General features: G+C 41.3%; 2 protein-coding genes across 2 annotated transcripts in view; both read left to right on the top strand.

The window, feature by feature from the left end:
- Window positions 1-8,513, top strand: part of LOC9311803 — a 13,495-nt gene extending 4,982 nt beyond the window's left edge. The window contains exons 3-4 of the mRNA XM_021026070.1: window positions 7,890-8,236; window positions 8,341-8,513. Of these exons, the coding sequence (XP_020881729.1) occupies window positions 7,890-8,214 (325 nt within the window). The 3' untranslated portion in view covers window positions 8,215-8,236; window positions 8,341-8,513. The remainder of the gene's footprint in view (window positions 1-7,889; window positions 8,237-8,340) is intronic.
- A 1,862-nt stretch (window positions 8,514-10,375) lies between these two features.
- Window positions 10,376-12,266, top strand: LOC9311802 (probable E3 ubiquitin-protein ligase ARI3). The gene is made up of 3 exons (XM_002877364.2): window positions 10,376-11,072; window positions 11,153-11,865; window positions 11,969-12,266. Exons 1-3 carry the CDS (start codon window positions 10,725-10,727, stop codon window positions 12,120-12,122), a joined length of 1,215 nt encoding a protein of 404 aa, XP_002877410.2. The 5' UTR covers window positions 10,376-10,724; the 3' UTR covers window positions 12,123-12,266.
- Window positions 12,267-13,272: the final 1,006 nt, after the last annotated feature.

The raw sequence follows: 13,272 nt of genomic DNA, 5'->3' as shown, positions 1-13,272 counted from the left end.
GAGTTAGGGGGGCCTGAAATCGTCCCAAACGCCTTGTATTTATAGAGTTTCGTTCAGAAACCGTTTCTCTAACCGTTCTCTAGAAGGCGCCCATTCGGTCCATAACCGCCCGTTGGTAACCGTCATCCGTAACCGCCCAACCGCTCTTCCGTAACCGCCCAACCGTCCTTCCGTAACCGCCTAACCGTCCAACCGTCGGACAGTTACCCAAGCTTAGCTGAGCTACCCGGCAGCTAGTCGAGCTAGCTGAGCTACTCGACAGTTACCCGAGCTTAGCTAAGCTACCCGGAAGTACTTCGAGCTTAGTTGAGCTGTACGGGAGCTGGTTTGGCTACTTAACGTTCATTATTCACCTTATCCGAGCTGATGGGCAGCTCCAATCTAGACTTGTCCGAGTTTCTCCTCCTTTTCTCGGACCAAGTCTCATCCGACGATCCTATTGAGGATCACGGGCGTTACAAGTCTCCCCCCCTTGAATGGGATTCGTCCCCGAATCCGACTCAAGTTGATCTTTACCCATCTCTCTAAACCACTTAGGAAAATCAGCCATCATTTTATTTTCGGTTTCCCAAGTAGTTTCTTCGCGGCCTCCACAATCCCATAACACTTTTATCATGTTTATCTTTTTCCGCCTTGTCCCCTTTTCCATTCGATCAATGATCCGAATTGGATTTGCTTCCACCGTTAAGTTTTCTTTTAACTCCGAAGGAACATCTTCTACTCGCTCCTCGTGTTCACTTAGGCATTTCCTTAGTTGTGATACGTGGAAAACCTTGTGAAACGCATCTAACTTCGGCGGAAGTTTGAGTTTGTAGGCCACAGCCCCTACTCGTTCGATCACCTTGTATGGGCCAACGTACCTTGGACTCAACTTTTTCCTTGTTGAAAATCGTCCCTTGCCCTTATACGTTACGGCCTTAAGATACACCAAGTCTCCTACTTGGAATTCCAACTCCTTACGACGCTTATCCGCATAGCTTTTCTGTCGATCTTGTGCTTCCTTTAGTTTGATCTTTAGGAACTTCATCTTTTCGGTGGTTTCATCCATAATCTTCGGACCGAACAACATGCGTTCGCCTACTGGTGTCCAACATAGCGGTGTCCGACATGCCCGTCCGTATAACGCCTCGTAAGGTGACATACCAATACTAGCTTGATAGCTATTGTTATAGGCAAATTCCACCAACCTTAAGTACTTCTCCCAATTCTCACCCCAATCTAAGACACATGCACGCAACATGTCCTCAAGGGTTTGAATCGTCCGTTCAGATTGCCCATCCGTTTGCGGGTGGTAAGCAGTACTTAAGTTCACCCTCGTTCCTAAGGCTTTTTGAAAAGCCTTCCAGAAATGCGATGTGAACCGTGTATCACGATCCGACACAATGCTTACCGGCACTCCGTGTAATCGTACTATCTCCTCGATATACCTTGCGGCTATATCTTCGGCTCCATCCGTTTCGAAAATTGCTATGAAGTGTGCGGACTTAGTCAATCTGTCCACCACCACCCAAACCGCATTGTGCTTAGACTTTATCCCTGTCGGCAACCCGGTAACAAAGTCCATCGTTACATGGTCCCATTTCCATTCGGGCATAGGTAAGTTTTGTACTAACCCACTTGGTACTTGATGTTCCGCCTTGACAAGTTGGCACGTCGAACACTTGGCAACCCATTTGGCTACATCCTTCTTCATTCCCACCCAATGGTAATACCTTTTTAGGTCTCGGTACATCTTATTGGACCCGGGGTGAATCGAGAACTTTGATTGGTGCGCTTCTTTAAGGATTTCCCCCTTCAAACCTTTGTCATTCGGCACACATACACGACCGTTCACCACTATGGTACCATTGTTCGATGTTTGGTACTCCGTTTTATTGTTCTTTGCCCAAGTTTTCAACTCCGCGTCCTTCTCTTGGGCCAAACGAATTCTACTAAGTAGATCGGCTTGATCAGCCGCACCTAAACCCAATGGTTCAAGATCCTTGGATAACGCATTCACATGCAATGTCCCCATCATGTTAACCAAGTCCACTTGGTTTTTCTCCGCTTCTACGTCGAAACGTCTCCTACTTAAGGCATCGGCGACTTGATTTGCCTTTCCCGGATGATAGGCAATATCTAAGTCATAATCCGCCACAAATTCCATCCACCTTCTTTGCCTTAGATTCAACTCCGGCTGAGTGAATATGTACTTAAGACTCTTGTGGTCCGTGAAGATTTGGACTTTGGCTCCATAAAGATATGATCGCCAAATCTTCAAGGCAAACACCACCGCGGCCATCTCCAAGTCATGCGTAGGGTAATTCCCTTCGTGTTTACGCAATTGCCTTGAAGCATAAGCGATTACACTACCCTTTTGCATCAATACGCATCCTAGTCCCGTGATCGATGCATCCGTATAGACCATGTAAGGTTCACCTTCTTCCGGCAATACCAATACCGCAGCGCTTGTTAACATAGCCTTCAACTCGGAGAAACTCTTCTCACATTCCTCCGACCATTGAAACTTAGTATCTTTCCCGGTTAGTTGAGTCATCGGTTGGGACATACTCGCAAAGCCTTTTACGAACCTTCGGTAATATCCCGCCAACCCGAGAAAACTCCTAATCTCCGTGGCATTCCTTGGTCGTGGCCAATCCTTGATGGATTTGATTTTCTCCGGATCTACGGACACTCCTTGTTCCGATACTATGTGTCCGAGGAATCCGATACTCCTTTGCCAAAATGAGCATTTGCTTAACTTTGCAAATAACTTCTGTTCCCTTAACCGTTCTAGCACCGCCCTTAGATGATTTTGATGAGTTTTCCAATCCTTGGAATAGACAAGTATGTCATCGATGAAGATGATCACAAACTCATCTAAGAATTCTCGGAAAACACTATTCATCATCTTCATAAAGGCTGCCGGTGCATTGGTTAGTCCGAATGGCATCACTACGAACTCATAGTGGCCATATCTCGTCCGGAAGGCCGTCTTCCGAATATCAGATGGTTCTATCGGAATTTTATGGTATCCCGACGCCAAGTCTATCTTTGAGAACCACCTAGCGCCTCCGAGTTGGTCCAACAGCTCATCTATCCGGGGTAATGGATATTTGTTCTTAATCGTAACTTTATTCAATCCCCGATAGTCAATGCATAGCCTAAAGCTACCATCCTTTTTCTTTACAAACAAGACCGGTGCACCCCATGGTGAACTACTTGGTCTAATAAATCCTTTATCCAACAACTCCTCCAATTGTTTCTTTAGCTCCGCCATTTCTGCCGGTGCCATCCGGTATGGAGCTTTAGATATAGGAGTTGTTCCCGCTTCGAGTTCAATGGTGAATGGATCAAACCGGTCGGGTGGCAAGCCACTCACGGCCTCAAACACATCCGAGAACTCTTTTGCGATCGGAATATCTTTCAACTCCGCACTTGCTCCAACTTCGTGGGTTGTGATCGTGGCTATGTATGCCTCACACCCTTTCTCAAGCATCCTTTCCGCTTGGATTGCCGAGATTACTAAACTTCCCGAAGTTGTCCTTATTCCTTGGAATTTCAACATTCCTTCCTCCCTCTCAAATTGAATCCGTCCTCGGTGACAATCTATGTGTGCCTTATACTTTCCCAACCAGTCCATACCCAAAATAACATCGTGTTTCTTGAGTTGGAAGACGATTAGGTCCGTTGGCATATTTACACCGTTGACTACAACCGAGATTTCCCGAACAACACCGGACGGATACATTACTTGTCCGCCGGCTGCTCTAACCATTCCATATTCGGTGTTTGGTTCTTTCTTGAACCCACCTTTTTCAACCATCTCGGAACTCACAAAACAATGTGTAGCTCCGGAATCAAATAAGGTATGTGTTTCTACATCACCTATACACAAGGTCCCTACACATTCTCCTAGAATGCTGAGTATCCCAATCCGTTTATGCATGATGCGATGCGATTTACGAATTAACATTAAGATCACAAAGACTTACCAGTGATCGCCCTGAAGTTTCCGGCATTGTTAGCATCTTCCGACAGTTCGTAAACTCGTGGTGCTATGGCCTGCCTCTTAGGCGGAGGCGGTAATCCGTTTCCGCTCCGGTTCGCCTTTTGTGCGGCTTGCTTTTCCACTTCCAGCTTCGGACACTCCCTCTTAAAGTGTCCCGCTTTCCCACAATGGTAACAAGTCCTTGGTTCTTCAGCGAGATCTTTTGGTCGCCCCGAATCCATCCTTGGACAATTTTGAATCCCGTGGTCCTTACTTCCACACCGGCCACATGCACCAATGGCCTTCCAGCAAATCCCACCATGATTCTTTCCACAAGTCAAGCATTCTCCGCGCTTAGCTCCCGACTTAGTGTCATCCACCTTATCCCATTTCCTCTTCTTATCCGCGGACTTGCTTGGTTGGCTAGAACGATTCGAAAACTTCTCACGATTCATGAGTTTTTCTTCCTCAATTCCGATTTCGATCATAGCCGCCCTTTCCACCAATTCGGAGACCGAATTAAAGGTACGGATTAAGCAATGGTTACGGATCTCCACCCTTAACCCGCAGATGAAACGGCGCACTTGAGACTGCTCATCCTCGAGCTCTCTTCCCACATATCGCCTAAGGCGATTGAACTCTTCATCGTATTCTCGCACCGTTCGGTTGCCTTGTATCAAATCCAAGTAGGCACACTCAAGCCGATCCCATGCCTCCGGAGGGAAAAACTTCTTGTTAAACTCCTCCTCAAAGTCCGAAAAGGTTTGGATTTGATCACCCTTACGTTTCTCCACGGTCAGCCACCAGTTATGCGCGTCTCCTTCCAAGAAGTGAATCGCAATGTCCTTCCGGTAATCCTCCGGGCACCGAGTGGAGTTAAAGTTTCTTTTGAGCCGAGTCCTCCACTCATCCGCCACGATCGGGTCGGAACTCCCCGTGAAGTGACTTGTTCCCAACTTCGAGACGTGCTGGAGTAAACTCAAGTAGTCTCCCCTCTTCCTTGAAGAGTTCGTAGGCAGATTGACTTCGACAATCCCCACATCTACATCCGCATCTACGTCCGTTTTGTTCTCCTTCACTTGCACCACAGGATCCGGTACAAGTGCCTTAGTTAATGCGGCTATTTGTACCATCATAGCCTTCATCGTTTCCCATTGTTCTTGGGCAGATGGAAGTGTGTTCGGATTCTCCTTCCCATCCGTTGCACAACTGTTTTCCGGAGTTTGATAAACCGGAGACTTTTGTCCAGCCACAGGTCCGGCCGGAATTGCCCCATCAAGCGTTGCTTCGACACTTGTTTCCTTGGTAACTTGTGTCTCCTCGGCAACCAACGTCTCCTCTACGACGTCCTTACCCTTATCCTTATCCTTCTTACTCTTTCCCGTTTTGTTGCTCTTACCCATCTGCGAATAACTTCAAAGTTAGTTACGATAAGTCATAGTAATTCGCAAGAGAGTAAGAAACAACTACCGTGAGGACTCATAAGCCGATGAGTGGTGATTCCCAAAACCCGCACTAATGGTCCTAGAACCAAGCATGCTCTGATACCAACTTGAAAGACCCCGATCCGGACTGCCTAAGTCCGGAGAGGTTCTCTCCGACCAAATCATTAAGTGATCCGATCCTTAGTCAAATTTTAGGGCCATTTTCTTAAGACAATCCGTTTTACGATATTCTGAGATTCATTACTTAGAGTCAATATGCGATAATAGAGTAAACAAAGAATCGGATACTTTATTAGATACTTAAAAGGATTCGATACAACTTAAGAGTTTGCATATAAGCTATTACAAGTCATATAATCGATCCTATTCTACCCGATTCATCACCACCCATCTTCCCGGCCTTGAGTCTCTCACGCCTAAGCCAAGTCCTTCCCACGATCACCATCCTTTCCTGAGAGTCAAAGAGGCATAAGTATCCGTTTTACTTATTATATGCAAGTCCATGCAATGCTCTCTAGGCCTTTTAACCACCCAGAACGAAGAACAGATCGGAGAGTGGAAGTATGCGCATCAGTTCGGCCGATTCACGGTAGATCTTCACAGATCCGCCGATCCTCCGCCGAGCCGCATCCCCATTTCAACCGATCCGCCATTCGAACCAAGTTTATGCATGATATGAATGATTCCCCGATACTACAATATCACCCTAATCGTTCCGGACTTCTTCTAAGTCATCGGAACAATCCCTAGGCTAGATCGTACGTATCAAATCTCCTTAGGTTCGGACACAAAGTCTAGAACCGTCTCACCTTCGATCGCACCGATCGTAACCCTCTCTTAAGTGTTTTCTCTCAAAATGTTCTCCGAGAGTTTCTGTATTTTTCCCTAAGTTTTTCCGTGTCTGAAATCGTCCCAAACGCCTTGTATTTATAGAGTTTCGTTCAGAAACCGTTTCTCTAACCGTTCTCTAGAAGGCGCCCATTCGGTCCATAACCGCCCGTTGGTAACCGTCATCCGTAACCGCCCAACCGCTCTTCCGTAACCGCCCAACCGTCCTTCCGTAACCGCCTAACCGTCCAACCGTCGGACAGTTACCCAAGCTTAGCTGAGCTACCCGGTAGCTAGTCGAGCTAGCTGAGCTACTCGACAGTTACCCGAGCTTAGCTAAGCTACCCGGAAGTACTTCGAGCTTAGTTGAGCTGTACGGGAGCTGGTTTGGCTACTTAACGTTCATTATTCACCTTATCCGAGCTGATGGGCAGCTCCAATCTAGACTTGTCCGAGTTTCTCCTCCTTTTCTCGGACCAAGTCTCATCCGACGATCCTATTGAGGATCACGGGCGTTACATTATCATTGCGTCTCTTTCTCGTCCTTGTCTGTATGATCCGTTTTGGAAAGAACCAAAACGTCCACGGCCTCTTCCTCTCCAATAATTTCGTCCTCCTTGACCCCTACCTCTGTTATTTCCATAGCTTTCTTGTCTTGAATCTGTGTTAGCGTACATAAGTTTACCACTATCCTCTTGCTCTTCTTCTTCTTCATAAATTCTTTCTTCATAGACCTTTAATCTACCCACAATATCCTCAAACGTTGTTGTGTTAAGGTCGAGTACTTGCTCAAGAGATGCCACGATGTGTATATACCTTTTCCGCGGAAGTGATTTGAGGAATTTCTTCACAAGCTTTGCTTCGTCGATGGTTTCTCCAAGGGCTGCCGAGTTTGATGAGATTTCAGCAAGTTTTCCAGCAAAAACATCCACCGTATCTCCATCTTTCATCTTGATTTTATCAAACTCAGTCATCAAGGTTTGCAGCCTAGCTTCTCTGACTCTCTCCGCACCAACGTGTCTCGCCTTTATTGCATCCCAAACTCCTTTTGACGTATCATGCTCTCCTACTTGTAGAATCAAAGCTTCTGGGATAGATTGAAATAACAGAGCAGTCGCCATATTGTTCTTGTCATCATCTTTATTTCCAGTTTCTATCGTATCCCATACCTTGTTTACTTTAAGAGCAATCTTCATTCGCATAGCCCAGACTGTGTAATTGGCTGCGTTTAGCATCGGACACTTAACAGAGGAAAGTACAATCTCCTTGGCAGAGTTGACCTTGATCGACTCATCTTTCTCATCAACGTCACTCATATCTTGTTTGATGATTTTAATCTTCGAAGACTAATGAATCAAAACCGCTCTGATACCAAATCTAGTTTGGCAAAAGCTTTAAGAACACAAAGATCAACAAAGAATAACTCTCTTTATTAATCACTTAGGAAAATAACTCAAAACCTAAGCACTCAATCTCTATTCTCAAAACTCATAAGTTATGCTACACCTTAGCATCTTCTTATATAGAGAAGAGTTTTCCAATTCTCAAAAGTAAAACTTACATATTTAGATAACTCCTAAATAGTACTTTTCCTAATCTCTCTCAAAGATAACTTATTGTTCAAGTAACTTCAAGCTTAGGCCAACAATAGCTTGTACCCATCTTTTGACACCTAAACAAAGAGAGATGTGGAAACAAAGGATCAAAGAGGAGTCAATTACTGTATATGACAGATTTCATTGCCCAAATCCAAGTTGCTGGGCTTTGATGTCGAAAACCGAGCTCATTAAATCTACTGACGATGGAGTTAGGAGACACTGCTTTAAATGCTGGAAACCCTTTTGCATTAATTGCAAAGTTCCGTGGCATAGTAACTTGTCTTGCAAGGAATACAAAAGATCAGGTCAAAAGCCTACTACAACAGTGTGGCGTCAATGTAGAAGTTGCCAACACATGATAAAACTATCGTAAAACTCACCACTGTTACTTGCAGGTATTTTTATCTCTAATCACATTCTATAGTTATTATGATTTTCGAATCCTCTTTGAAATTTGATTTCGTTTTCGGCTACCGTAATGTTCATGGTTGATGTGTAGGTGTGGCTATAAGTTTTGCTATGCATGTGGAGCCCAATGGAAGCATGGAGGTTGCTCTCATCATCACCAAGCGGTGATGGATTTGATGGACGCTGCTATAGTCTTCATTGTCTTCATTTTTCTTTTTTGCCTAGGTTTATTAATTATTAAGCGCTAGAGGTTATGGTTGTGGTTTCTTTTATTAAGCGCGTGACTATTTAGATGGATTGGTATGGTATTTAGTCTATGTGTTTGGATTAACACATAGATTAATAGTTGTTGTTTCGAAACACTTTTCATCTCTTTTTGATTTGTTTAATTTTAGAGTTTTAAGATTTATTTTAATCGTATGCTACGTTTTCGGTGATATTTGATATTCAGATAATCAATTATTTAACTATTTCTTACGCATATTTTGAAAGCCTTAAAAAAAACTAAGTCAAAACCTAAAAGGGCATTAAAGAATAACAAGGATATTAAGGGAAAACCTACGGAAAAAGGATTAGTAATGAATTAATTATCTTTAGCAACGTAATTTCAAAAGTAACATATGTAACGAGAATCTACCGAGAATCGGGTGGGAGTACTTAAATGAATCACTTTCCTTAAAACTAACAACATTTTCCTACATTAAAAGAAACATAAATATTTTTCAAGATGAAAAGACAAAACTGAAGATGGTAAACGCCCTTAGTGTGACACTTGGGATGTATAACTTTGTTCGCATTGACAGATTAACCAGTGTTGCGCTGGGGAAGACTATGGATGGGAAATGACGCTGGGGCAAGGATATTATATGTAGATGAAGCTCAGGGACACCGTGTTCCAATGCATTACATATCCAGCGGTCAATGAAATCTCCATCTTTATATGTATCAATAAGTACTTTAAGTGACAATTTCTTTAGATGGTTCCTTTAAAAGCCAATGATCTGTTCACGAATTCCATGAAACTCTTCTCTTGTTCAAGCCTTTCTGAGTGCCAGAAGTAGGAGTTGTCAAAGTCGAGATTATGTCGGAAACCAAACAGAATTCTCCACCTCTTAGAGACAAGAGAGGTTAACGCAGCTTGTTTTGTGGGAAGTAAGGATAAGATTTGGTAAGAAGATCATCCGGAAGAAAATCCATCGAAGCCATAGAGATGGAACCCATCCCTAGTGGTACCTAAAACATGAGAAAGAGAGAGCCTTAGAGCATGTGTAGTGGGAAAAAACCCTTAGTCTCTCATATATATTATTTTAATAACTTTTATGTAAAAACAATTTTATTTAAAATTTAAACTATAAATAAAACTCATAATCAATGATGTTGAGACATGTGTCAAATGATTCTTTCACAAGGTTCTCACACTTTATTTTTTTTCTTACTTTTTTGTTATTTTATATTTTTTTGTGGGTGAGAGACTCATTGATAGTCTACCACTAAACATTTTCTTATAATTAAATTGATATATAACCCGTATAATTGTAAAATCTAAATCCAAATTCTTTTTTATAAACCAAAACCGATATTTAACCTCGTTTAATTGTAAAATTTAAACGCTAACCGTCTTTTATAAACTATATATAATTTATTTATTTTTATTAGGTTACAAATTTTGATTGGTTAAAAAACGAGGGAGTGAATAAAAGGGTGCACCCCTAGCGGTGAACCCAAATTTTTTTTTTTGGTTTCCAACTCTATCGAGTTTAGGTTGCTTATACGGTTTTAATTCCTCTCTGTAGAGTTTTTTCTTCAAAAGGATATTGTCACAAAAGATAACAAAAAAAAAAACTTTGTATCTTGATCAGTGCTGACTTGCGCAGCGAAACATTTTAGTCGTTAATCACACACTAATACTTTCTGTCCAAATAATTTAGAATCTGACATCACTTTGGAGGACTACAGTCTACAGGTGGTGCACTTGCAATTGCTGAGGGGAGTGTTTGGGAATGAGAAAGCACAAAGCTAGCTGCCTGGTACAGTCGAACAGGCCGTCTCATTGCAGAGGTCATGAGTTTCGGTACGTGATTTTGTTGAGTGATATTCAGTCTCAACTCTTCCTCATTGGTTCTAATTTTTTAATCAAAAATATTTTACTTTTTTTTTTTGGCTAAATGACAACAAACTTACTATTATATTGACATATTGTTTAGATACTCAATGGGTATCTTAACCAATGGAAGCCCACACTTAGATGAGTTTCTCAGCTTAATCTAAACTAAACATAATATTATTTTATTAGTTAGATACTTAATGGGTATAAAGTATAAACTAATGGAGGTGTTGTTAGGTTAACTTTTTTCTTAAAACCTAATTTCCTTTTGCTTTTAGTTGGAGCCGCCTCTGCTCTATATGTATATTCTACGAGGCATAAAACCTATTACCTTATAAAGACTAAAGGGAAGCAAAAAAAAATCTGAAAGTATGCACAGAAACTACATGAAGGAAGAAGGCGTTCGAGTACGAGAAGAAGTCCCAAAACCCGCCGGAGAACCCTCACTTTACGGTTCAAGTTCTGACTCGCACAGCCTTTACTTCAAGGGTTTGATAAGCTTTCAGACAACAACGGGTTTATTGGCTGGATTTGGGGTTGCAATTTGCAGAGAAGAGGATGATAGTTTCTTGTTTAAGAACAAGGGTTCACTTAATTACTCCGGCATTACAGGTTGGGAGGCTGAGCTTATGGCATTGAAGCTAGGACTAGCCAAAGCCGTGAGTATGAGGATCAATCATATCTCAATTTATTTTGATGATCCTGAGATTTTTGAATTGGTAAGTTTTCTTGGCTGATAAGTTTCACATGTGTTTGCTTCAATATCTTAATTGATTGATGCTTTGCCTTGAATAATTAGGTCATGGGGAGATCTGTGCCTAAGCATGAGAAAATCGCCATGCTCATAGATGATGTGCAACGCATCAGACAACAATTTACATCTAGCATCCCTATTCTTGTGGCTAGAAATCAAACTGAGTTTGTCTATAAACTTGCCAAGGAAACAATAGTTTCTAACACCAGCATACCTATGCGTCGTGGTTCTCAGAAGAAGACTTGTGGTAACTGCTTTCACGATGATGTGGAAGGTGAGAAGATGTTTTCCGTTGCTTTATGCAGTCATCACTTCTGTGTGGACTGCATGAAACAACATATAGAAGTTAGTCTAAACGAGGGAGTTGTACCGAGATGTCCTCATTATGGCTGCACATCAAACCTAACACTTAAAATCTGTGCCCATCTTTTGACACCTAAACTAAAGGAGATGTGGGAACATAGGATAAAAGAGGAGTCAATTCCTGTATGTGACAGATTTCATTGCCCAAATCCAAGGTGCTGGGCATTGATGTCGAAAACCGAGCTTGTTGAATCTACTGAAGATGGTGTTAGAAGACACTGCTTTAAATGCCGTAAACACTTTTGCATTACCTGCAAAGTTCTGTGGCATAGTAACTTGTCTTGCAAGGAATACAAGAGTTCGGTTCAAAAGCCTACTACAACAGTGTGGCGTCAATGTAGAAGTTGCCAACACATGATAAAACTATCGGGAAAATGCATCAATGTCACTTGCAGGTATTATCTCTAATCACATTCTATTGTGATTTTTAAATCCTCTTTGTAATTCGATTATGTATTCGGCTACTATAATGTTCATGGAATCATGGTTGATGTGTAGGTGTGGCTATAGGTTTTGTTATGCGTGTGGAGCCCAATGGAAGCTTGGAGGTTGCTCTCATCATCGCCAAGCGGTGATGGAACTGGTGGTTGGTTTAGTCCTCATTTTTCTTGTTTTCATAGGTCTTTCAATTATTATGCCCACGGTTAAGTAGATGATAATGATCAAGTACTATTTACATGGATTGGTATGGGATTTTAGTCTATGTGTTTGGATCAACACATAGATGAATAGTTGTTGTTTTGAAACACTTTCCATCTCTTTTTATTTGTTTAATTTTAGACTTTTAAGATTTTTTTAATCGTATGCTACGTTTTCAATGATATTTGATCTTCCAATGATCAATTATTTAAACTATTTCCAATAAAATACGCATGTTTTGAAAGCCTTAATTGCTGTGGTTCTTATAAATTTGCTTGTAAATCACTGCCAAAAAAAAAAAAATTTGTAGCTTGTAACACTTATATATATTCCCTCTATTTCACAAAAAGTGTTGTTTTAAGGTTTTATTTTTGTTTTACAAAGAGTGTCGTTTTGTATTTTCAATGCAAAATTTTGAATAAAAATCCAATTTTAACCTTATTTCTTTAATGTATTAATAAGAGAGATAATTTTGTTTAGTGTATTGATAAGGGGTATAATAGAAATTTTAATAGTTTTCTTAATATGTGTGAAAAAATGTAGAATGATATTCTTTGTGAAACAGAGGGAGTAGTACTTAGATAATTAGTATTTTATAAAACATCTCAATAGTATGATTAGTTTGGAAGCAAAACTCTGTGTTGATACTTCTATAGCTCTTGATTGGGACCTATCATCCATTACATTGAAGAAGAGTTTACAGAGTCATTAATAGAAAGAAGAGGGTTTATATGATTCGTCGAAGTATCAAACCCTAAAGCAACCAAATCAAAGCCCTAGACTTGCATAAAAAGAAAGTGCAAACTCTCGGATGGTAAACCACTCTGGTGGTGGTGCAAACGGCTATTATGGCGTTGGAGGATAGATATGGAGACCACCATGATAGCAACCTCCAGCCTTGGCTCCACATTGGTAGCAAAACTTATGTCCACATCTACAATGAAAGAAATGCTAAATCAGATTAAAACATAATTATAAAAAGAAAAAAAAAACAGATAAAAACATATAAAGAAATTCGAAAGGAAAATGTTATTAATAGAGATGATACCTGCAAGTTACTTTGATACATCCTTCTGAACGTTCGATCATGTTTTTGCACTTTCCACATTGACGCCACATATTTCTATTTGCTAAAGCTTTGAACTTTATATCATCATCATTAG

This window comes from Arabidopsis lyrata, assembly GCF_000004255.2.
Source record: "Arabidopsis lyrata subsp. lyrata unplaced genomic scaffold ARALYscaffold_5, whole genome shotgun sequence".
NCBI classification, from domain to species: domain Eukaryota; kingdom Viridiplantae; phylum Streptophyta; class Magnoliopsida; order Brassicales; family Brassicaceae; genus Arabidopsis; species Arabidopsis lyrata.
The sequence above is the reverse complement of the archived record's forward strand: the minus strand, read 5'-3'. Positions and strand labels throughout refer to the sequence as shown.

Excerpts from the sequence above, each read along its gene's own strand:
- LOC9311802 (XM_002877364.2), top strand. The coding sequence starts at position 10,725 with ATGCACAGAAACTACATGAAGGAAGAAGGCGTTCGAGTACGAGAAGAA. Across the intron at positions 11,073-11,152 it reads ATCCTGAGATTTTTGAATTG|GTCATGGGGAGATCTGTGCC; the intron begins GTAAGTTTTCTT and ends TTGAATAATTAG. Across the intron at positions 11,866-11,968 it reads TGCATCAATGTCACTTGCAG|GTGTGGCTATAGGTTTTGTT; the intron begins GTATTATCTCTA and ends GTTGATGTGTAG.